Here is a 25,445-nt window from a genome sequence, read left to right as displayed (position 1 = left end):
GTGATTTCAGTCAAGCTGTGATCTGATTCAATGAAACAAAGAAATTTTTGATTTATTTCCTAGATTGAAAAAATTATTTTCTATCACATGTAAATAGCTTTATAGCTGGCGAGTGACCTTATGTACTTACTACCTTAAAACATTATTAGAAAATATTCAACATGTCCAGATACTTTGACTATGATTATTTTGCATTTAAAGAAGTGCTCAGGGGCACCTGGGTGGCTCAGTAGCTTAAATGTCCAATTTTGGCTCAGGTCATGATCTCACGGTTGGTGGGTTCGAGCCCCACATTGGGCTCTGTGCTAACAGATCAGAGCCTGGAGCCTGCTTCTGATTCTGTGTCTCCCTCTCTCTGTCCCCCTCCTCCACTTGCACTGTGTCTCTCTCAGAAAAATAAATAGACATTTAAAAAAATACTTTTTTAAAATAAGTGCTCAAATCTATTTTGATTCTCATGCTAATAAAAATGTTTAGTAAATCAACAAGTATCTATTAACCCATACAACTATGTGCCTAATATTACACTGTATATTTAGCACATAAATAAATGAAAGCTATATTTATTTTAACAGATATTTGAGTACCCATTATGTTTCAGTGATCTGCAGGAGCAAGATATGCCACAGGAGACACAAAGATGAATTAAAGCCTGCTAAGAGATTGCATATAGGAAGCTAAATATAGAAACTATCTACAACATGAAGTAGAATTTGCTAAATAGAGAAATAGCGGATGAGTCAGCATAGCAGCGCTTATGACCATAGAATTTGAAGTCATGCAGCACTGTTCTGAATCCCTGCTTCATTATTCACTTAATTTTGTACCTTAAATCTGATTCACTGCATCACGTATAAAATGTGTTGAGGTTTAAATGAGACAGTGTTTTAAAATCATGGCATTGGTAGGGGTGCCTGGGTGGCTTAGTCAGTTAAGCGGCCGACTTTGGCTCAGGTCATGATCTCACGGTCCGTGAGTTCGAGCCCCACGTCGGGCTCTGTGCTGACAGCTCAGAGCCTGGAGCCTGTTTCAGATTCTGTGTCTCCCTCTCTCTGACCCTCCCCCGTTCATGCTCTGTCTCTGTCTCAAAAATAAATAAACGTTAAAAAAAAAATTTTTTTAAAAATCATGGCATTGGTCTGATACATAGAAAGAACTCAAAAGTTGTCTGCTATCATTGGTCCCGTATAATAGATAAAATGCTATAGGTCACTAGGGGAAATATAAAGATGGGGAGGGGAGAAAGAGAGGTCAGGGGGAAAGGAGGAGATGAAGGAAAAAGAGGAAGAGACAAAGAGATTACATCTTCAATTTGGTTGGGAAAGGCAAAAGAAGGATTGAGGAAATCTTCATGAAGTAGTGGCATGTCAGATGTCTTTGGAGGATGGATAGGAGTTTTCAAAATGGAGATGAGAAGGAAGGGTATCCTAGACAGATACCCTCAACATAAAATTAGGTTCCAGAGGAGTCCATTGACAGGTGTGTTCAGTGTAGCTGAAACACGTGGTATTTGGAAGCGATAAATAAGACCAAAAAAGACATTGTTAGAAAGCCTTAAATGCCAGACTTAAATGTGAGACTGTATTTAACATAACAGATTTTTGAGTAAGGTAGTGAGAAATTGAGTCCATGCTGTACAGCCTGGATTAAGATGACAACATTGCATAGGGTGGAATGGCAATGGAAGACTATGAGCATGAGACTCATCACATAGGCTCTTAACTGCATTAGAGGTAACAGGAAACTAATGAGCAATGGTTCCAGATTGTAGCCGACTTGGAAAGAAGATTCAAAAGATATTGCAGATCCAGAACTCACAAGACTTGACCACAGATGAGATGCTGGAGGAAGGAGAAGTTGGAGTAGATTGCACCCTCAAATTTCAAGCCTCCGTGATTGGGAAAGTCCTACCACTGTTGACAAAATGAAGGAAGTCACGGGGCACCTATATGGCTCAGTTGGTTGAGTGTCCGACTTCGGCCCAGATCATGATCTCACGGTTTGTGAGTTCGAGCGCCACGTCGGGCTCTGTGCTGACAGCTCAGAGCCTGGAGCCTGCTTTAGATTCTGTGTCTCCCTCTCTCTCTGCCCCTCCCCCACTCATGCTCTGTCTCTCTTTCTCTGTCAAAAATAAACATTAAAAAAAATTTTTTTTTTAAATGAAGGAAGTCAGAAGGAAGACCCAGTTTTGCAGTGTTGATGATAAGTTTAGTGAGTGGAGAATCTGTGTTACCAATTTCTAGTAACAATGCCTGTCGTGAAGCTGACAAATGTAGATCTTGAGTTTGTGAGAGTGATTCTGAATAGAGATATTGATTTGGACATCAAGTGCCCACCTACAGACAGACTGCAGTACAGTTGAAATTATATCTTCAACACATTGAAAAGAAAATAGTGAAGAGTCTTGTAAATTTTCTATCATCTTACTCCTAGAGAGATGAACAAATGAAGTACATATTATAATGTAAACCTTGTTTCGGTTTGAAAACTCCAAGTCATGTGCATATTGTCATTTAGAGCTTGAAATGGAGAAAAAAGTAAAATGAGGGTAACCAGGGTCATAAAGAGAAGAACAGAAAATAAAATGCCAAAGAGAATATAGGAAGATTGCTTTAAGAGTCAGACCTCCTTGAATGTGGACCTTGAATTCGAACAAAATATTCTCTTGGTAAAAAGTTAAAGACAAAAGCAGAAAATGTTAACAGCATACTAATTTGACAAACATTGTTACATCCTTCTGTTTTTGTTTATGAAAGAAAGTATTTCTTATTGTTGATGAAACATCTTCTGTGCTTCACATATTAAGCACACTTCCAATTAATATGAAGAACAAAGCAATGTGTAACCACATGAAAAATCGTCAGCGGTGAATGAAGAAAATCCTAGTTCTTTAAAAGTAAAAGAGCAGCATCTTATTTAGCTATTAGATGCATCTAATTAATTAACATAAATTAGAATTTTTAAATAATGAAATATACTCTTCAAGACATGACAGGTGGGTATGCTATCAAAGCACTTTTCTAAATGAAAATCTGGAATCCAAATGCAGTGATACAAATGCATAGCATTCACATTTTTATTCCCCTCATTCCTACCAATCTAAAGTTTTCTAGTTTAAGTGTGTTACCCTGTTGCGCTTTTTATTACTTCTGCATCCTTCAAAGTTCAAAATTGGAAAAAGGTAAGCTACAACCACTGAAAAGGGTGTCATTTCTTCTGTCCGCAGAAACACTGTTTTAGATCATCTGGTAGAAATCCTATGGAAAGCAGCCAATTAGGTCTTGTGTTTCTAAGCTGGATACACACACACACACACACACACACACACACACACACACACACATTTTGCCTATCTTTCAGAAGACAAAAATTTTTAAGCTACCATTATGAAAAGCATTAACTACAAGAACTATACTACTGAAAGCCTCCTAAGTTACATAATGCAACATTATATATTGAAAAAAAAAAAAAAACTGGGGCATCTGGTGGCTCGGTTGGTTAAGCATCTGATCTTGGCTCAGGTCATGATCTCACGGTTTGTGAGTTCGAGCCCTGTGTCGGGCTCTGTGCTGACAGCTCAGAGCCTGGAGCCTGCTTCGGATTCTGTGTCTCCCTCTCTCTCTGCCTCTCCCCTGCTCATGTTCTGTCTCTCTCAAAAATAAAATAAACACTAAAAAAACCCAACAACAGAGAACTCTGGACTGATAGTAATTATTACATGGCAATGTTTTACAATGAACACTGTAAGTAATTCAGTGCCTATGTTTTAGGATGTAATTGGAAAAGCACTGCAGTACCTTGGAACTTTTGGGGAACTGAGCCACCTCGAGCAAGTTGTGGCCATGATCGATGAAGAAATGTGTATCAACTGTGGCAAATGCTACATGACCTGTAATGACTCTGGCTACCAGGTAAGAATTCTACTGTAATTAGGATGCTGTGAGGCATGTTTCTTCTGGTTTTTTAGCGGAAAGCATCTTCTGTTGCTAGGTGTGCAATTCAGACCAGACGTGCCCGATACTGTTCCTCAGCAATGGTATGTCTGTCCCCTCGCCCTCTGGGCATAGTAATTTTTTTCAAAGGAAAGTCATAACTTATACTAACTGTGCCACCATTCAATGTACAGTGTTTTTTTTTAAAATATTTTATTACCCATAAAACTGGATGGAAAAATCCAACCCAAAGAGAAATCCACACAATCACGCACATTAGGAAGCATTGTGCTTTAATACAGAGGGAAGGGAAAGGAATTACCATTTATTGCCATCACCCTGAAAGGACTTGATTCTTTCTACCAAAAGAGAATTCTCTTCTGTCCAGTATTGACTGGGCTTCTACTACCGTAAGAAAGAAAGAGCACTTTCCCATCAGGCCAGGCGTTGGGACTGGGAATTCCTTTGTGGCTGGAGAAGCCAGCAAGTTGTATTCTTATCACATGCGGTAGCCATGGATTCATCCCAGTTCCTCACCCTTCATCTGAGAAGCTGCCAGGGGGTGACACAGGAAAAGTAGGGATTCAGCTGTCTTCAGTCTCACAACTACAGAATAATATTGTTTTCATTACGCTTTTCAAGCTATGAAGAAGTAAAGTAAAATAATACATTTAAAGATGATTAATGGAATTTTGAAGATAGATAAAATGGACTATTTTTAAAAATTGAAGTTTATTAAACTTCTCAGCCTGGAGGAAGATCCCATGTTGCTCGTGGTGGGATTGTGCATATTCTTCTGACCACCTAATTAAGAGATATGACAGACATATTGAAATTTTTAAAAAATCTTCCTCTTTAATTTGACATTAGCTCTATGCCAAATTTTTACTCAACATCTCACTTTTTTTAATATAGCTGAAAGGTGTCTCTAACAGTTATTTTGGAAATGCTAATCCTATCACACTGACTTTCATCTTGGCTTTCCTCTAATTAACCAATCAGAGATGAGTTAATAAGTCCTGTCACCAAAATCATAGCAGTTCTCTAGTATCTCCATTCTTAGAAGTTACAGGGGCACGTGGGTGGCTTAGGTAAGTGTCTGACTCTTGATTTCAGCTCAGGTCACTATTTCACGGTTAGTGGGTTTGAGCCCCGAGTTGGGCTCAATGCTGATAGTGCAGGGCCTGCTTGGGATTCTCTCTCTCTCCCTCTCTCTCTGCCCCTCCCCTGTTCATGCTCTCTCTGTCTCTCTCTCTCTCTCTCTCTCTCTGTCTGTGTCTCTCTCTCAAAAAAAATAAATGAACTTTAAAAAAATTTAAAAAGAAAAGAAGTTATGACTCCTACCGTAAAATTCTAGCCTTGGTCCAATGTCAAAAATAAAACCAACCCCCCCCCAAACCCTTATTAATGAGAAAAAAATCACAGTTTTGCTTTAAAAAGTTTTTAAGTACTCCTTTGACTCTTCTGTCTCAAGAAGATTTAAAAAAAAAACAGAAAAAGTCTTCAACTGATTATAAAGTTTTATGTCTGCAAATTTTTAAGTATGAAATTTTTAAGATAAGCATTATTTTATTTTCAATTGCTTCTTGAGTTTCTATTTATAAAAGGGTACATAAGGAAGAGAAATAGTTTTTACTCATTCACACAGTCATCCAAGATGTTGTTTTATTTTTAAAAATGACAACAATTTATGTGAACAAAGTTTCTTATGGTTTGTCACTTCTTCAGATATAATATGGTTGTTTCCTTAAAGATCAGCCTTTTTTTTTTATATTAAGCAGTCTGACATAATTTACTCTAATGAAACCATTTGTCTTTTATGTGCGTAAAAGAGGAAACAATTACAGTTACAAGTAGCTTCAATTGGGGGAAGGAAATTTTTTTTTAACAAAAAAAAGTTATTTTGAATTGGATGATAACACGTTTTATATGAAACAGGACAAAAGTCAGAATCAAGGAATTGTTTACTTGGAAATCCTCAAACCTCAAAACTGGCTCTTAAGCTAACTTTTTTTTTTAACTCCTATTTTCTTCTAAAAACTATATGCATAATTTGAAATCCAAACAAATACATTCATTGCTCCATCTGACAGTGACCGTTTTTCCCTGTCGAGAGCGAGGAGCATGAGGAGAGAAAGCACCCCACCGTCCTCAGGTAGCAGACACCCCATCCTGATAGGACTGGAAGGACCCGAGCTCTGCTCAGAACAAAGGAAACTAGAGACTTACTGGTATGAAATAGTTCCCTCACGCAACACAAGAAAAATGTCTCCAAGGAATTTTAAACAATGTATTTCTAATTTAAAAGGATTTCCTTTCTATTGTGCCGTTGCTGTTGTTGTTGTTGTTGTTGTTGTTGTTGTTTTCCCTCTGGCACCTCAACTGTTGCTATAGTTGCACGCAGTGCTGGGCGTCGTTGTCTCCAAGCTCCGCTCTACTGCGGTGGAGAAAAACGTTGATGCCAAAAGGGGGGCGTTCTTGACCTTTTTGGTCAGTGACAGCAATACTCTTTATTTCCATTTGCAGGCTATACAGTTTGATCCTGAAACCCACCTGCCCACCATTACTGACTCCTGTACGGGCTGTACCCTGTGTCTCAGCGTCTGCCCTATTATCGACTGCATCAAAATGGTTTCCAGGACAACACCTTATGAACCAAAGAGAGGCTTGCCCTTAGCTGTGAATAATCTGGTGTGTTAAGGTGATTTGTGAAACAGTTGCATGGAACTTTGAGGTCACCTAGTATGCTGATCTTTTTAACTGTGATCATTATGTTCAGCTCTTTCTAAATTGAAACAAGTACATAATTTCAAAAAAAAAAATTTCTGAGTGAATAATGTAATTTCTAAATAAATTTCCAAATTTTGAAAAATGTCTACTGCCAGTGGCCATGCAATTAATGGCCATAAAATGGAATAATTCTCCTGTGAGAATACTTGCTAAATAACTGCATAGCAGTTAATTGGACATTCACCATCAGTTGTCCATTTTGAAAAATAGTAACTTTTTTGTGGCAATTAATGCAGTATTTCCAAATAGCCTGGTGCTGTGCTCTGTCTTTGATTTCTAATTGTAAGTGAAATTAAGTATTTTAGAACAAAGTACCATTTAACTTACAAGAAAATGTTTCCAAGGAAACATTTTATAATTAAAAATTACATTTAATTTTAACCCTGTTTCTAAGCAAATGTAATTAGCTCCATAAAGCACAAATGAAGAAAGTCAAATGATTATTTACCGTGGCAGGAGAAGAAAGCCAAAGAGGATTTGCAAAACTTTTTTAAGTCCCCTTTGTTAAAAATAGCTTCTTTGTGGGGGGCTAGAACCTCAAAGTGATAGTATTTAGTAATCATTCAAATCACTCTGCTAGTCACCATTCAAGCCTGAGGTGGGTGTTCAAACTCTACCAATGAATCAACATGATATTCTTCTTTAAATATTTAAACTATGTTCCTAACAAAACAAGATATTAGGATGGAATTCTGGTTAAAGCTACTCTTTTGCTGTGCACAGATCTGCTCTGTCTGCTTCTAATAGTAGCCTTCATGATTATAGCAATTAATGTTTGAACAAAGACCAAATTATACAGCAGTGGGCCATGTGCTTCATTATTCAAGAGTGAAAAATATAGTATTGGTAATATATATTAAGTGGAAAGCCTATTTGACTACTCTCTATTTTAGTGTTTAATTTTTTAAAAGGTAATCAAATAAAAAGAAATATATATTTTCTGTTATTGCCAATATTTTTGTATTTCTCTATTTTCATAATCAACAAATAGCATCATATAAATTCATTTATCTCTTTTTTGTGGTATATTTCAATATGAATCCATAAGTAACATATCTTTAAGTAACAATCTGTGGTATATTTCTATGGAAAATGTAAGACCTAGAAAAATAAATGTTTGATTATGCACTTTTAGAAATGCACATTTACCACAAAATCTACATGATTGAGTAATATCAAATAAAATATCATAAAGCATCTTAAACAACATGGTCTTTTGCTGCCTCATTTGCAAGTACAACATCATGTCAACTATTTAGATTTTGAGGTGAAGTTTTTGATTAATCCTACAGTGAATTCCATCCAAGTGTGTATATAATGCTAGTTCAAAGCTAATGAGGGTAATGACAGTACAGTTATTTAAGTGTTTCATTTCCAGTCCTCTTGATCCAGGTTTTCCTACTGAGTTTAATTCCACTCTGCCAAAAGGCATCTTTCACTGGGCACAGGTCAGGGTTCTTGCAGTGGTTCATGGGCAGAGATAAATGAGAAATGGCAACCTAGCATCTTCACTGTAACAAAAATCAGTGTCACTTAATAGTATCCCTTAGTTGGATGTGAAATATTAAAGACTTATATCAATGGACTCCCTTTTATGGTCCTGTCATGGTGGGGCCATCTTACCTTTTGGACTTGGTCACAGCTTAGTGAAGGGTTCAACTTGTCCAGGAAATAAATTTACTGGGGCTATGTGGATGCCATCATAATGTATTACCCCCACCTCAATCTGATGAGAGCTTTTTGCTCTGGGAGTTTTATGAAAGTCCATTGCATGCATATATGCCTGAGTCCTCTTCAAGACACTGACTGCCAGGCAGAAATTCCCTTAATAGAGATTAAAGAAAAAAGTATTTTATGACTTTAGCCTCCTCCTCTGAGAAAGAATGAACGTGGCACTATAGCTCTTTTCTTGAACCGCTTTGGGGGACTGCACATGACCAGGCCTTTGAGCTAGGCCATGGTGATGTATGATTTTACACCGGTATGTTCCCCATACACATTTCTGTTCTGTCCCCTTTCTACTGTACACCAAGAAGTATGTCTTATCCATGCTGTTTATAAGATGTGTAATTTATATAGACTGTTTATAAGACATGTAGACAATTGCAGAGAGACTCCAGAGCAGAGGAAGAATGAAAGTCATGTCATCCCATCCAGCAAGAGACCTCAAGCCCTTGGCCCTGACACACATGTTCTCATGACACCAGACCTTCAGACATGAGTGAAGACATAGGATTAGACTAAGGAGACTGATTCTGAGTGTTTCCTATATCTAAGAAATTGTACTAAATGATCTAAATATGTGATAGTTAATTTTATCTTGGCTGGTACCCAGTACCCAGATACTTGGTCAAGCATTATTCTGGATGTTTCTATGAGGTGTTTTTGGATGAGGTTTACAACATTTAAATTGGTAGACTCTGAGCTAAGCAGATTGCTCTCCGTAATGTAGGTGGGCTTCATTCAAGCAGTTGAAGGCCCAAATAAACAAAAGGTTGGTTCCACCCCACCTCCCCAGCAAGAGGGAATCATCCAGTGTTTGGGCTTTGGACATCCTTTGCAATATCAACTCTTCCTGGTTTTATAGCAAACTGTCTTTGGATTTGAACTATAATTCCTGAATCTCCAGCTGGCCAGTCTCTTCTATCAGATTTTGGACTCATTAAGCCTCCACAATCACTTAAGCCAATTCCTTAAAGTAAATCTCTTTATACACACACACACACACACACACACACACACCCTGTATTGGCTTTGTTTCTCTAAAGAACCCTCATTAATACAACATATGTTATCTTATTTGAATTTTAAAATGATCAAAGGTAGGTTCTATTGTGTTTTTTTTCTTATTTAACAAATGAGGACATGGATGCTTAAGGAGTCTAAGGAACATGCTACGGGTCACATAGCTAATTAGGTATGTTTCTGAGTATGTTGGTGATGTCTAATATGCCCTCTGTTTTCTCTTTTGTTCATCCAGCCATTCATTCATTTAACCAATATTTATCAAATAACTACGATGTACCAGGCACTGGACTAAGGGCTGAGGGTGGGAACTGAAATGACGAAGGTTCCCTAAATGCCAGCCACTTAAAACCTACAGAGGAAATGGGCATGTAACAGTTGTTACAGAAAGTGTAGTCGGTGCTCAGAAAACAGTATTGAGAGAAGGGACATCGAAAACCTACCCCTTTGACAAGATAATAAGTTAAGCCAAGTTTTTAGCTCCATAAAAGACTTTTCTAAATAGGAAACAAGGAAAAGGAAAGCACAGAGGTATGTAAAGTCTGGAATGTCTAGAAAACTGTGAAAGCTTGGAATTAGCCAGAACAAAAGGAACATGTGGGATGTAAAGCAGAGAGAGAGAGGTTTGAATCACCTTAGAATCCCTCAGGGAATCAGAATCAGCATTTTGTTAATGTATGTATTCAAAAAACATTCCATACTTCCCTTATGCCAAGCACTTGCTAGTTCATGCTGTTTCTACTATGAACAAGACAGACATGATTCCTTCTTTACTGAGCTTATATCTTAGTGGAGAATAGAAAAAAGCAAGTAAATAAATACACTGCAAATTGTGGTAGGTGCGTGGCAATGACAGCTACGGCCTGGGGTAGAGACAAAGTGGGCATGCACTTACTCTTCATAAAGCGGGTCAGAGAACTCCTAATAGATGGGAAGGAGCTAGCCACAGGAAGAACAGAGAAGAATTGTTCAGGGGGGTGCCCTGGTGGCACAGTCGGTTAAGCGGCTGACTCTTGACCTCGGCTCAGGTCATGATCTTACGGTTTGTGAGTTCGAGCCCCATAACGGGCTCTGCATTGATGGTGTGGAGCCTGCTTGAGAGTTTGTCTCACCTCTCTGCCCCTCCCTAGCTTCCTCTCTCTCTCTCTCTCTCTCTCTCCCTCTCTCTCAAAATAAATAAATAAACTTAAAAAAAATAAAAAAGAATGCGTTCATGTTCTAGAAGTAGAAACCACTGGTGCAAAGGCCCTAAGGTTGAAAATAGCCTGAGTTATTCAAATTACTAAATCAAAGAAGGGTAATAGAAGACAATGCCCAAAATACATAGGAACTGTGGACTAGAAGCATAGGAGATTAACCTCAATTTCCTTATCTGTAAAATGGAGAAGATAATGGTGTTGAATTTAATAAGTTACATATAATCATAATTCTTGCTGCTGTTATTTATGGACATAAACATTTCAAATACAGTTTAAAGAAATAAAAGTCTACTAACAAAAATCGATATTTGCTAGACTCAAAATCAGACTGTCATAGTAGTGACTGGTAGTGTGACTTCCTAAGCTAACATTCATCATCTGTAGCAATCTAGAAAAAGATATCCCATGCAGTTGGAAGATCAAGACTAAAAAAAAAAAAAAAGTAGAGGGGTGCCTGGGTGGCTCAGTTGGTTGGGAATCTGACTTCAGCTCAGGTCATGATCTCACAGTTCATGAGTTCAAGCCCCGTCTCAGCTTCTGGGCTGACAGCTCAGAGCCTGGAGCCTGCTTCTGATTCTGTGTCTCCCTCTCTCTCTGTTTCCGCCTCACTCTCTCTCTCTCTCTAAAAGATAAATAAACGTTACAAAAAGTAGAATAATCAATTCTGAGAAAAATGAAAGACCCAGGAATAAAATTTTAAAATATATAAAATTATCTCATTGTATATATATTTATATATATTATTAATTATATATATTATTATCTCCTTAAATGTATAAGTGTCTAATTTTACTTTCTCAATTCTTTAAGCTGTATAAAGAAGTATTTATTTTTTTTAAAAGAGGAAATTTAAAGACAAAGCAGACAAGTGACTTACATAAATTGATATGTTTAGTTGGTATCATATTTAGAAATGAAGCTCAGCCAACTAGATTTTCAGACAGTGCTCTCTCTCCCACTTCACTTTGCCAAGCGAATATCCTTTATTTTTCTCCAATATGGATATTTGGAGATACATTATTCACTTTGGGTGGTCTTAGGATACCAGTAAATGGCCTAAAGAAATCAAGCACTAACTGTTGTCTGAAAGGGTTAAGATACTGCCCTTAGAAAGGAGCTTATTACCTGGCAGGATCTGATCTACTTCTGTCCTATGAAGTTAATTCAATTAACAGGAAAGCCATTAGACACACTATTATCTACCCAGAGCTGTAACTTTTCCTCTTACCCACAGATGCACACAATTCAGCAAACAGCCTGCAGAGTGAAAATTTGGACCAGATCCTTAATGATTCTGTAAGGTTCATGTAGTCTAGCTCTCGCTTTTATTAATTAATATGGTAACATTAATTAATATGGTACCTCATTTATTAATATAGATTTTCTGCTTAAATTCTTAAAATTACAGATGACATCTTTAAATTGAATAGTCGCATTTGGGTTGGAAACATGCACAGCTGATTGTCCCTTTGTGCTAGCCTTTCATCAACTGATGCAGAGCATTTATCAACTGATATTGGCTATCATTGTTTTCATACTTACCGTTCTCCTAATATGCACTATAAACTGCTGTGCCATAAGCAAGCCAAGTCATTTTGCCAATGGTAAATAGTGTATAGTAGTGAGTCATATTGATTTATGTATCTGCAGGTATTTATTTATAGAATTTATATAGTGCTTTTCCATATGCTGTGTTCTGCAAGCGCCAACAGCCTTCTGTGTACTCCTTTGTCTTTCTACTTCCATGACTTCTTTATTCCACTACCATTGATAAATTCATGTGTATATACTGCTGGCAGTTTTTAAAGACTTGCATTAGTCAACATATGGGTGAAGACCTCCTTGCTTCCCAATATATTTTTTATGTGTTTCTATTGAAAATAAGATCTACCTCCCTATCAATAGTGCTGGTTTCTTCATCTTTCCTGGCCTTCAGTGGTATCCATCTGCATGGATCTAGGTATTTGAGCCAAGATAAAACACCAAACACACACACACACACACACACACACACACACACGTGTGCATAGCGATTTAAGATTACTGAAAAGGTTCCATCTGCATATTTTTCATGGAGTTGTAAGAACCTGAGTGTAAGATAAGAACCTTTCAATTCAATTTATGTCTTTAGGTAAGAAACTCAAAACTTCTTATTTAGTCTCTTTTAAAAGAACCTCTTTTGAGTGGAAGGGGGAGGGAGAGCTTAGGGATTTGGCATAGGACTATGGGAAGTTAATCATGAATTGTTAAATATTCCATTTCTGTTTTGCAATATTTGGGAGACTGCATCTTGCTCTTCCTTCTTATAGGCTGTGATGTTTCGATGGGGCTTCACCAACGTACATGGCTGCAGTGGGGGCATGGAACATTTAATAATGAAAGTTCATTTTTTCTTCTGAGACTATGGTATGAGTAATTTTTATCAGACTGCAAAGTCCTGCCAACAGTTATGGCCAATGACAATGCCTTCTACCGTAATACGATTCTGAGCTAACCCTTTATATAAAACCTTTGAAAGTTTCCTAAAGACATGAATGTGGTAGTTTTATATTCTTTTCCACTGAAGATAGCAGTATACGGGCGCCTGGGTGGCTCAGTCAGTTGAGCGTCTGACTTCGGCTCAGGTCATGATCTCGCATTCTGTGAGTTCGAGCCCCGTGTCAGGCTCTGTGCTGACAGCTCGGAGCCTGGAGCCTGCTTCAGATTCTGTGTCTCCCTCTCTCTATGCCCCTTACTCACTCATGTTCTATGTCTCTCTGTAAAAAATAAACATTAAAAAAAATTAAAAAAAAAACCATTGCAGTATAGGAGTCCAAGGACCTAGCAAAGCAAAATGTAGATAAAACATCTACATGAAAGAGAGGAGGGAAAAGATCAGAGCCTCCAAAATCTATGTGTGCCACCCCCACTTCTCTGAATCTCAAATGTATATATCGGAGTGTTTATTGGACAGTGGGTTTTCAAATACAAACCCTAAAACCCATCGTGCTTAAAGTCAGCCCTGTGTCCTCCTTAGCTCATATCTTCTTTCCCTTCTTTGTGTACAATAACTTCACCTTGTATACTGCAAACATTTCATAACCAGAAACAAAAACACTACCCACGAAGGAAAAGCTGATAAGAACTACATTAAAATCAGAAGTTTCTTTTCGTCAAAAGATCATTAAGAGAATGAACAAATCACAGAGTGAGAAAATACATTTGCAATACATGTAACTGACAAAGGACTCATGTACAAAACATAAAAACAACTCCTACAAATCCATAAGAAAAGACCACCAACAGAGCAAATGGGTAAAAGACATGAATAGACACTACACAGAAAGAGGATATCCCAATGGCAAATACATGTATAAAATGGTGCCTAACTTCATTAGTCATCAAGGTGTTGAAAACCAAAACACTACGATTTCAGAAGCCAAATCTTGAATAAGATGCAACCCACAGGATAGAAAAAAAATCTGAAAGAATCATAGCAAATAGAAAATTCTGAAGCTGCCTGGCCCCTAACCAGATTGTGTAATTGAGCAGTTAATAAAATTTAGCCTACAAGTTCCATGCTGAGGCAAAATGAGAAATGAAGTACTCTTAATCTTCATGCATTATAAAAGATTTATTTACTTAGGAGAGGAAGTTTATTAATTTCTGCATCAAGCAATGTTTTAATGAATGAATGACTGTCAATTTCAGAGTTTAGAAGATACCTTCCTTAAAGAAGATGTTCATGATCATAAACAGACCCACCTGGAATTTGTCAGGCAGTTAAAATTTTTAGATGGCTTGCCTGGTACTGTAAAGAAAACCATACTTGGCATATTACTATTAAATCAACCATTTTTACATTTAGCCAAGAGGTGTTTAGAAATCAACACTCTTAATCACTACACTTTAAATAGTAGAGGCAGTTCCATATTTATCAAATAATAATTATTAAAAACTTTCAGGTGTCAGGGATGCCCAAATTATCATGAAATTATTGGTCCTAAATGTATATACATTTAAGTTTTGGATCAATTTTGTCAGATGGGAAACTGGATATTCTTTTAGTTGCACAGAACAGAGTCCTACTAAAAATATCTCATACCACAGAGTATGGTGAGGGATATGGTAGCACAGTCTAATTAGGTGTTGCCAACATTCACTCAAGCAAGAAAGTTCAAGAACTTAAACTAATAAGGCAGCAATAGTGGGGTTAGGGAGGAGGGAATGGACTATCAATATATTTAGCAATAGAGTTGAGAACAACATATATTTATTAAGAATCAGTAGATACTAGCCACCGTGTAGAGTAATGAGAAAACACTAGGAAGACACGGTATTATATACTTCTAATAAAATGTTGAACAAAAAGTTATGGAAATCCCAATGGAGGCATCCTTGAATCCATCTGGGGAAGACAAAGGATGCTTCTCAGAGAATATATACCAGGTGAACTGAATCTTGCAGAGAGGTGGTACGACGTACTGGCTTAGAATGCCAATTCTGGAATCAAAATCCCTGTGTTTGAATCCTGGTTCTCTCCTCTCAGCTCTGTCTCCTTGTGGAAGGTACTTAATAATCCAAACCTGTTTTCTCAGTTGTAAACAGAAGTAGAAGGGAGACTGCTGATAACAACTAACACTTAAAGCTGTCAGTACATGTCAGGTCCTATTCCAAACACTGCCTCCTGTACTCCTTTTACCCGTCACCACAATCCTAGGAAGTAGGTACTAGTATTCTTGCCAATTTAGAGATGAGGAAACTGAGGCACTGGGTACTGAGCTGTGAAACAATTTGTACAAGCCCCACTGTTGGTGAATGGCAGAGCTAAGATTTGAACACACACGTTCTAGTTCCTGAACCCAGGCCATTAGCCAATATAACACTCTCAACAATCAACTTCTCCGCATTAGTATGAGGTCAAAAGGAGATAATGCATGCAAAGTGATTAGCACAATGCCTGCATATGGAAGATGTTTAATAAATATTAGTTTTTATTATAGTAATTTATTATGTTATTTATATATAATACATAATATTATAGTTATAGTAGTTTATTATATTACTTATATATAATATATATTAGCAAATACTATTATATTATTTATTAGTTTTATTATAGAACTAATAAATACTAGTTTGATAATATTGATCATAATATAATATCAAACAGTAATAAACATTAGCTATTTGGAACGGTGCCGCTGCATGGTAAGATCTGCTGGCTGGACTTTATAAGGAGTACAGAGGAAGGAGCTAGGCAGCTGTCCTCGGGTGGGAGACCAGAACCTCCATTTCCAACTTCCCTGGTGGTAAGTGGTAGCAGTTGTTCTGCCCAGGACCAGCTTCCTGGCACAGGCTCTTTGGGCCTGACAGGCAGGAGAGCTGGAGTCATCCCATCGACATTTTCCAAGGACCAAGGATCAGCCAAGCCTTGTGCCAGGTTTCTCATGGGATGTAAAACTGAACAAAATAGCAGCTGAGAGTTCAGGTTCTGGAGACAGATTTTCTGGGTTTGAATCCCAGCACTGCCACTTAGAAGCTTTAGACTTGGGACAAGTTACCTAATCCCTCTCTATATCACTTCCCTTGTAGGAAACAGACCTCGTTGGGCTGTGTGCAGACGAAAAGGGCTGATACACCAAGTCCATAGTCATGCGCTTTGCTCAGTGCCCCTTCCACGCTGTCCCACCCCACACTGCCAGCCTGAATTTCTCATCTGTACTAGAGCAGTTACACCCATGAAGTGCTTTCCAACTCTTATTTTCCTCTCTTTTGTGGCATAGAATTTTAAAAAATATTTATAGTGAAATATAATACATAAAACACCCCAATGCCTTAGCGTGTGCTTTTCCTTGTTCTGTTTTGCGCTTCATTATCTCGCACAAGGAGTAAATTTCATTTCTTTCTTCAAAAGTTACCCTCAAGAAGTCGGGGCCTCCTCTCTGAGGGCACCTGCAGACAGGACAGGTACTCATTCCCTCCTGGTCATGTCTCTGCTCCTTCTGTATCTGCCTATTGGCGCACAGGTTGCAAGCTTTCCCAGGGCCAGGTGCAGGGCTGGCCTAGTGTAGGCTAGCTTATTGTAGATTATTTATTATAACAGCTTTATTAAGATATAATTCACATAAAATTCAGCTACTTAACGTGTACAATTCACCAGTTTTTAGTATATTCACTGAGTTATGCAACCATCAATCGTCACAATTCATTTCTTCACCTTCAGAAAGAAACTTCATACCCACCAGCAGTCACTCCGCATTCCTTTCCCCCCATCCCCCACCAGGAAAATATTAATCTACTTACTGCCTATGGATTTGCCTATTCTGGATATTTCATAATGGAACCACATAATATGTGATCCTCTGTGACTGCCTTTTCTCATTTAACATAATGTTTTCAAGGTTCATCCATGTTGTAACACGTACCAATGCTTCATTTCTTTTTATGGCTGCATAATATATCAGTGTTTACCCATTCATCAGTCGATGAATTTTTAGACTGCTTTCACTTTTTTGGCTGTTATTCATAAACCTTCTACAAACACTCATATACGACGTGGACATGTTTTCATTTCTCCTGGGTATATGTCCAAGAGTGGAATTGCTAGGTCACATGGGAACTATGCTTAACCTCAAGGAACTACCAGATTGTTTTTCCAAAGTGGCTGCACCATTTCACACTCCCACCAGCAATGTATCGAAGGGCAATTTCTTCACATCCTCACCAACATCTGTTAATATCTATCCTATTATTCTGATCAGATAGCTATCCCAACAATGTGAAAATGGTATCTCATTATGGTTTTGACTTGCATTTTGCTGATAGCTTATGAAGTTGCACATCTTTTCATGTGTTTATTTGTTATGTTTATATCTTCTTTGGAGAAGTATCTATTCATGTTTTGCTTATTTTTAATTAGGTTGTCTTATTTAAATTGAGTTGTAAAAGGTCTTTATATATCCTAGATACAAGTCCCTTATTAGATATATAGTTTCTTCCCATTCTCTATGTGCCTTTTTACTTTCTTTACAGTGTCCTCTGAAACACAAAATTTTTAAAATTTGGCTGATGTCCAACTTATCTAATTTTTAATTTTGTTTCTTATACTTTTTGTGTAATATCTAAGAAACTATGTAATGCAAGGTGACAAAACTTACACCTATGTTTTCTTCTAAGATTTTTATATTTTTGGCTTTTACATTTAGGTTTTTTAGCCATCCAAGTTAAATTTTTTAGAATAATGTAAAGCAGGGTTCCAGCTTCATTCTGTTTCACGTGGATGTCCTTTAATCCCGGAGCTGTTTCTTGAAAAGACCGTTCTTTCCCCTGTAATAACATTTTTTACTTAAATGGCATCCTACCTGGCTCCTGCTTCAGGGATCTCATAGTCTGACGATGGAGACTGGTAGGTACACCAGAAAAATCACAGTGCAACATAACAACGTGTGAGCCTAGAAAAGTACAAGACTTAGCTAGGAATCTCTTCTTCTCCTAGGTTTCTGGACTGAGCCCTGATATTGAACATAGAGTTACCACAAGCAACAGTTCTCTCTTCCTATGAGATATAGTTAAAAGTGAAACTTGTCCCTGCACTGATGGTGTGAAGCCTACTTGGGATTCTCAATCTCTCTCTCTCTCTCTCTCTCTCTGTCTCTCTCTCTCCCTGCCCCTCCTCTACTTACACTGTCTCTGCCTCTCTTAAAATAAATAAATAAACTTAATTTAAAAAAAAAAAGTGGCACCTGCATAATTCCTGAATTTCTGGAAGGTACTAACTAGTCTTTCCACACATATGCATTTCCCAGCAATTAGTAATCACCAGGAATAAAAGCCCAGAAAAAAGGTGGATATTCCTCAGTTTTTTAAAAAAGAAAATCTTAAGTAGGATAAAAATACCCAAGGATCTAAGGCAGGTCTCCCCTAGAGAACAGCTCCCATTGCCTTTAGGGACACCGTCCTGGCCTGGGTTAAATCAGCCCATTAGTTTTAAACAGAGAGTCACCACATTGCCTTTCCCTGCCTTCTGTCTTGTTTTTCATTCTGAATCTGGGCGCCTGGCTTCTCTGCAGATATGGCTGAAATCACCAAACTCAATTAGCCAGAAGGGCTGCAGTACCTGCCCTTGGATGTCTGTCCGGGGGTGTCACAAAGGCTGCGGTGAAGGTCTGGAGATTGAGCAGGCTTTTCAATCACAGCCTCCTATTTCAGAGTTTGAGCCAAACTTTGGACTTGGTATTTCTAAGATGGTGAAGAAAACTTTGACATGAAATGACAGCATTCGTCAACGTTTTGCCATTTATCTCTCAATTACAATAAGCTAATAATGCACGTAGAATTATTTTCTTCCCTTAATCTGACACTATGTTTATGGATGTGCACAAGTACAAATATGCTGTGTTCTGTAACTATGCCTTTCCAGTAACAGAAGCAATCTGTGTAATAATTGGTATTCATGGGCCTGTTGGCTCAGTCAGTTAAGTGTCCAACTTCGGCTCAGGTCATAATCTCGCGGTTCGTGAGTTCAAACCCCACATCGGGCTCTGTGCTGACAGCTCAGAGCCTGGGGGCTGCTTTGGATTCTGTGTCTCCCTCTCTCTCTGCCTCTCCCCTACTCACGCTCTGTCTCCTCTCTCTCTCTCAAAAATAAATAAATATGAAAAAAATAATTAGTATTCATTGATTAGCATGGAGGTTTATAAACACAGAATTTTACCCATAAAGATGTAAAATATTCTTTTGTTAAATAAAGAACCATCCTAAGGGGCTACTACCATTTGCTTCAATGTGTAGCATCGCTTTGCTGACGACCCGTGGAAGCTGTGTTGACCCTGCCAGCACCTGGCTATCTGGCAGACCCCATAAGCAGCTGGGGAAGAAACTTCAGTGTTGCTTCTGGGTTTTCCACATAATTAGCCTGTTCATAGGCCATCTGGGTTGCTTTGATTTCACCGTCGCCATTTCTTTCAATCTGAAGAATTTCTGTGCGTCTCTTCCTTTTGGGACTAAAATCATTAATAAGTTCTTTCTTTCTCTGGGACACTAACTTCTTTAATATGTCCGGCAGCTCTCTGTCCCCTGCATCCATCTCATTATGAAATGCCCCACAGACCGAAGGAGGGAGGTGTTTATATTTGATAATGCTGTCATCAAATTAACGGGTCTCGTTAGAAGGAAATTACAGATTTGGGGCTCCTTAATAGAATAGATTCTTAGAAAACCTCATCCAAAGAATCACAAAGGTACTCAAAGGGGACTGAATTTTGGCGATGTCCGCTCTGATGGGAAGACATGCTCAACTATAGGTGCTGGGCTAATCAAACCGGGCTGGGATCAATGCCAACCTAATTTGGATATCCTCAGGCCTCACTAGCCTGTGTGGACCAAAGAGGTCACATTAATATCATGAAATAGATGTCAATGCTTAATTAACCCTTACCTGCAAGCCTACCTGTGTCAGTCATTTTGTGAGAGAGCACACCCCTCCCCCAACTTCCAACAACAAGGAAAGGATTAGCAGAAGTCTCCAAGGGGCTGTGTGCCAGCATGGGGCCTGGGGACACCAGTGCACTACCACTGGAAACCTGGATTCACTTTATACCACACCTTGTTCACATTGTGCCAGTACACAGAGCCACCAAGTCTTTGAATCCTCTTAGTGCTACATCAGCACTGCTTTGGGGTAAAAAGAATAAAAGCTGCCCAAACTCCGTGTATCGCTTTCTGTTAAAAGGGTCCAATAAAGTGATCCTAATATTTATGGAGTCTGGGGCAAAAGTATAAATGGAAGGCCCCTAGCCCCAACCAAACCTTTCTCTCTGACCGCCTCTGGCCCTCTGTAAGTGGCCTCTGACGCATGCCTATAGGCACCTCAGCACAAATGTTCAGGTCAGGGGAGAAAAAAGAAACTTCCCTTCCTCCAAAGAGCTTGCCCCTCTGCCTAGGAGTGGGCATATCGCATGGTGGGGTCCACCTTTAGGAAGATGGCCTGTGAACAGGCCTGCACAAGCCTTAGAAGTGCTGTTGAGCTGCTGGAAATTCTGTGTTTCTGAATCACAGTTTCAAGGATCTCTCCTTCCTACAAGATTCTAATCTCAGCCTAGAGGGGACACCCTTTCACAGTAACAGAGCAATGGTGCTTAATCATTTGCCGAGCTTTGCTGCAAATGTAACATTCAAGATAATGACTGCTGTCAGAAATGTGCATTGGTTGGGAGGCAGTGATACGCACAGCAGTAGCTTCCTTTTTTTTTTTTTTTTTTTTTTTTTTTTTTGGTCTCACATGAGGTTCTCTCCATGGTCTTAAAGGATGAAACAGATGAAAGTGGAATTTCTGTGGTTGAAGGGGGCCAAGAGTGGAAGTCCTATGTGCCTGCCTTCCTTCCCTTCTTCCTCCTTTCTTTCCCTCTCCTTCCTTCCTTCCTTCTCTCTCATGTATTCATGCATTCATTTAACAACTACCCAGCATGTGTTCTAGGCTTGGTTATTTTAATACAAAGATAGACAAAATCTCTCCTCGCAAGGAGTTTACAGTCACTTTTCCAAACCCTAGAGTTTCAAGGGACACATTTTGAAACCCCAAATATAGAAGAAGAAAGAACTTGGGCCCCGACATTAGATCTGGTCTGAGTTTCTACCACTGAGGAGCAGTGACCTACTGGACTCAAGATTAAGTAAGGCTGTAATATTTACTTCACAGGATTGTGGTAAGAACTGTGATAACTCAGGAAGCAATTAGCATGTAATTGACTTTCTTATATGTTCTTTCTCTCTTCTTTCTCCCCAGTTGGTGTTTATATGTCTTTTCCCAGTCTATCTGGTCCCCCTTAAGACCAAGAGACACATATGCAGAGTGAATGACCAGTCAGGAGTGGAGTTTGACTCTGGACCAAATGGTAGTTGTTTGGGGGGTACAGTATTCATCAATCTGTGCTACAAATGATAAAACACATATATTGATGGGAAATGTACAGTGAGTGACATAATTGGCACTTATTCCTAATAATAAGCTGGCATAAACATCTATCTTGTTATTTACCTCTCCTCCTAACAGGTCTTTTTTTTTCTTATTATTAACCGGACAGGCAATTGGTAATTTCTCTTTGCTAGGAACTAAGTGTTTTGTGAATAATAACTCATTTAACCTTTATAGTGCAAATATGGGGACACCAGGGCCTGAGAGGTAAGGTCATTTGTCCAAGTTATCATGGCTACTACATGGCAGAGCTGGGTTCTAATCCCACCAGTCTGGCTCCAGGATCTGGACTCCTAACCACCCCACCCTGCGCCCACCTCACGCACCTTTCATCCAATAATCATCCTTTTCCAGCTATTCTTCTTATTAGAAAGCCCTCCTTTCTCCTCTTCAGTTATCAAATCCCATGTATCCTTAAAACCTACATCAAATCTTACTGAGAGTGTGCAAATTATCGCAATGGGGTCATAAGAAATGGTTTTGCTTGGATAAGATGGCATTACATTTTTTTAAGTCAACATTTTAAATACAAAGATTTCGCATTACACTCCTGATTTCTAAATCCCTTTGAAATCCACCAACCCAGCAACCATCAGTTCTAGAGGAGATGGTATACTTCAAGTGGCCATGCTGAGACAGTGTGTGTTTTTGTAAAGGAAGTGTTACCAGAACAAAGCCACACCCAATCACTGACCAAATTGTCTAGAGCTGCTTTCATGGGTAAGAGTTGCATAGCAGAGCTGCAACAGAGTTTCATAGTCAAGTTGTCACAGACAGTGTGGCCCGTGAAGCCTATAATATTTATTATGTGGCGCTTTACAGGGAAAGTTTGCTGACCCCTGAGCTAAAATTCAAAGCAACCGCCCTTTAAGGCAGGGCTCTCCCGGTGGACAGACACCCGGGCTTCATCCCTCACATTGCCCACCTGACCCCTGCAAACATGCAAATTTCTTCCCTGTTTATGGGGTTTTAGAACCTCTCACCACATGGGCTCATACCTCTCCCTTTCCTTTAACCAAGTCAGTACTGGCTTCTGCCGTTGTCAATCAAACCAGCCACATTAACTTGCCCTGGGTTAGTTGCAGAAATGTATCCTTCCTGTTGCAAGTTTGTTAGTTTTGTCTCCTCAGGGCAGGAACATATTTTCATTTCTTTTGCATGCCCCTAAGGCTTGACAGTACGTGGATAAAACAGGAGATGCTTAGTTAATATTTTTATTTGACTAATTGTCAACCTGAGGTACCCTAACCTTACAAAAGAATAAAGAATACTAAAATAGATGTTTTGCTTCAAGAAGAAAACCTGGAGGGGAAGATGCACATTTCCCATCTGACAACTAGAAAAGTTACCTGTGCCAACTTCATCTAATCACCTGGCTGCTCTCCGCACACCAGGCCGGAGGGTGGGGGGGTGGGAGTGGGAGTGGGAGGGGGTCTCAAGAGAGGGTGCTGCCCACGCCCCCCTGCAAGAAGTGCTCCTAGGGTGGTGGCCTCTGTGGCTGGGTTTTGAGGGTTTGTTCATACACAAAAGCGCCTAGCTCCATGTCTGGGGGCAAGTTCCTATTACCTCACTTCATGTTATATAATTATATAAGTTATATAAAACAGAATGTGCACCCAGAACTAGAACAACCAAGGAGCATGGCCTCTCCAGCCTTGGGGTTGGAATATTATTTTTTTCTCTCCAGGTAAGGAAAGCATAGGGAGAAAAAAAAAGCTGGTTAGATGGCTGGAACATTCGCTGACATCCCTTTTTAGTAGTCCAGAGTACCTGGGCTGGTCAGCCACCTCCCCTGGCCTCAGTCCCCTTCCTTCCACGGTGCCTCAGTGATTTCTGTCTGTGGTATTATTTCTAATATTTCATTACTAAACAAACACCCTTCCAATCTACATATTTCTTTTCTAAAATATATCAGTACTAGCATCCATGTCTTGCCCAGGGGTGGGAGCCTAAGGCCTCTTTAACAGGGCCTTGATTCAGTATTACATATTGGTCTTTCAGCCTGAATCTCAGAGGTAGTGTCTTATTCTCAAGATGAGTGGAGAGAAAAGGGAAGGCATCACCCCAGAGTTGTCCCAAGTACCAGCTGCATGACTGAAGGTGGGTACTGTAGGTTGCCAACACCAACCTGAATGCCAAAAGTCAGTAAGAACTCAAATCTCCAATATACACAGAACCAGAATGTTGTTGGAACAGAAATGTTAGGAACCAGAAATGTTAGGCCCTCAAGGCCATACTCGAATATTACTGAGGCAGTCACTCCTCAGATTGAATTCGGATTATCCAATTAGTCCCTAAATTTTGATTCTTGGTTTCAAAAAAGTGGGGAAGAGCTGTTTTCTCTAAGGCAAGAATCCAGCACAGTCGGCCATGGCTGTGACCTCAATCCTAATGCCATCCCTTCTTTCTGGGAGCCTGCCAGGGACACGTGAAAATGAGAGACAACCTCCCAAGGAGGAGGTGGAGTGCAGTCAGGAAATGATGGGTTACACCAGGTCGCTTCACTTACTAGATCAAAGTGAATCTGTGAGTATAGTTTCTTAATCCCTTATCCACAAACCTCATTGCCACACATGGTTCATATTTCAGGATTTTTACACATTAGGAAAAAACTGCATATGCATATCCTGTATATCATGTACTTTCCCAAAAGTCAAGGCAACACTCCATATACAAAATCATTAATGTTTCCAGATCGCTGTATTCACTCTAAGGGCAATGAAAATGCTGCAATAGACTCACATCATCAGCAGTTCAGATTTCACCCCCAAATGAGTCAGGTCAAGTCAGTTTTGCTGACAAATGATGTTACCAAAACAAAACAAGAAACAAACAAACAACAACAATAAAACCACCACAACAAAACCTTCTTGGTTTTTGAAGCTTTTTAGATGGCACAGTTGTGGGGAAAAGATCATGGACCTGTAGAGCCAAATAAAACTATGAATTGATCACCACCAACTCTTGACTCATCTTTAGTGTTATCTCAGCACGATGGGAAACAATGTCATGCCCCAGGACCCTGGCTCAGGCTCAGGCTCAGGCAGTCTCTCTTGGCATTCTTTCCCTGCTGGCTGTAGGCCTGAAAGGCTGAGACTGCTTGCTTCCTTCCGTTTGTCATGTGGGACACACAGATCTCTAATGTTGGAAGATGCTTCTCTCCAGAAGGGCAATGTCACTTCCTGATCACTCCCAAAGATGAATGTTCAGCATTTCTCATTTTACACTCTTTACTGCTAAACATTACAGAGAACAGAGAGGAGTAGTGGAAAATAATAGCATTAACAATAGTACTAACAGTAATAATAATTGTTAGTATTTACTGAGCCCTTACTATGTCTTATCCATTACCCTAATGGCTTGTTTAAATTATTTGATTTAACTTCAAAGTAAGTCAATAACATAGGTACCTGGATTATCTACATTTTATAGATAAGGTTACTGATGCAGTGATAGGTTAATTTGCAAACTTAAAAAATTCCTAACTTTATTGATGAGATGGTAATATTACAACTGAGTTAGATTCTGGGTCTCAGTATGTTGGTTTTTAATTGTGGATAGATTGTACATCATTCCTTCTTCCCTCCAAGAACCCTCTTCTTCAATCATTAGGATTTTAGAGACAATTATGACAGAAGAGTAGAAGCCACTTTTCCCCCCAAGTGGATAATTGATTTCTTCCAGGGCTTTCTGACTGTGAAAAATGTTGCTCTCCCTTTCCAAGTTTTCTCACACACAATCTAAACCAGACCAAGTCCACTGCTGCCTCCAAAACTTTCTATTGTAATTCCTATCAACTACTAGTAGAAATCAGAAACCTTGAAG

General features: G+C 39.0%; 1 protein-coding gene across 1 annotated transcript in view; it reads left to right on the top strand.

The window, feature by feature from the left end:
* Positions 1 to 7,930, top strand: part of DPYD (dihydropyrimidine dehydrogenase) — an 851,480-nt gene extending 843,550 nt beyond the window's left edge. Inside the window, exons 22-23 of the mRNA XM_042997970.1 lie at positions 3,771 to 3,911; positions 6,459 to 7,930. Coding sequence (XP_042853904.1) covers positions 3,771 to 3,911; positions 6,459 to 6,632 — 315 coding nt within the window. The 3' untranslated portion in view covers positions 6,633 to 7,930. The remainder of the gene's footprint in view (positions 1 to 3,770; positions 3,912 to 6,458) is intronic.
* Positions 7,931 to 25,445: the final 17,515 nt, after the last annotated feature.

The sequence above is a fragment of the Panthera tigris genome, chromosome C1 (assembly GCF_018350195.1).
Source record: "Panthera tigris isolate Pti1 chromosome C1, P.tigris_Pti1_mat1.1, whole genome shotgun sequence".
NCBI classification, from domain to species: Eukaryota; Metazoa; Chordata; class Mammalia; order Carnivora; family Felidae; genus Panthera; species Panthera tigris.
The sequence above is the reverse complement of the archived record's forward strand: the minus strand, read 5'-3'. Positions and strand labels throughout refer to the sequence as shown.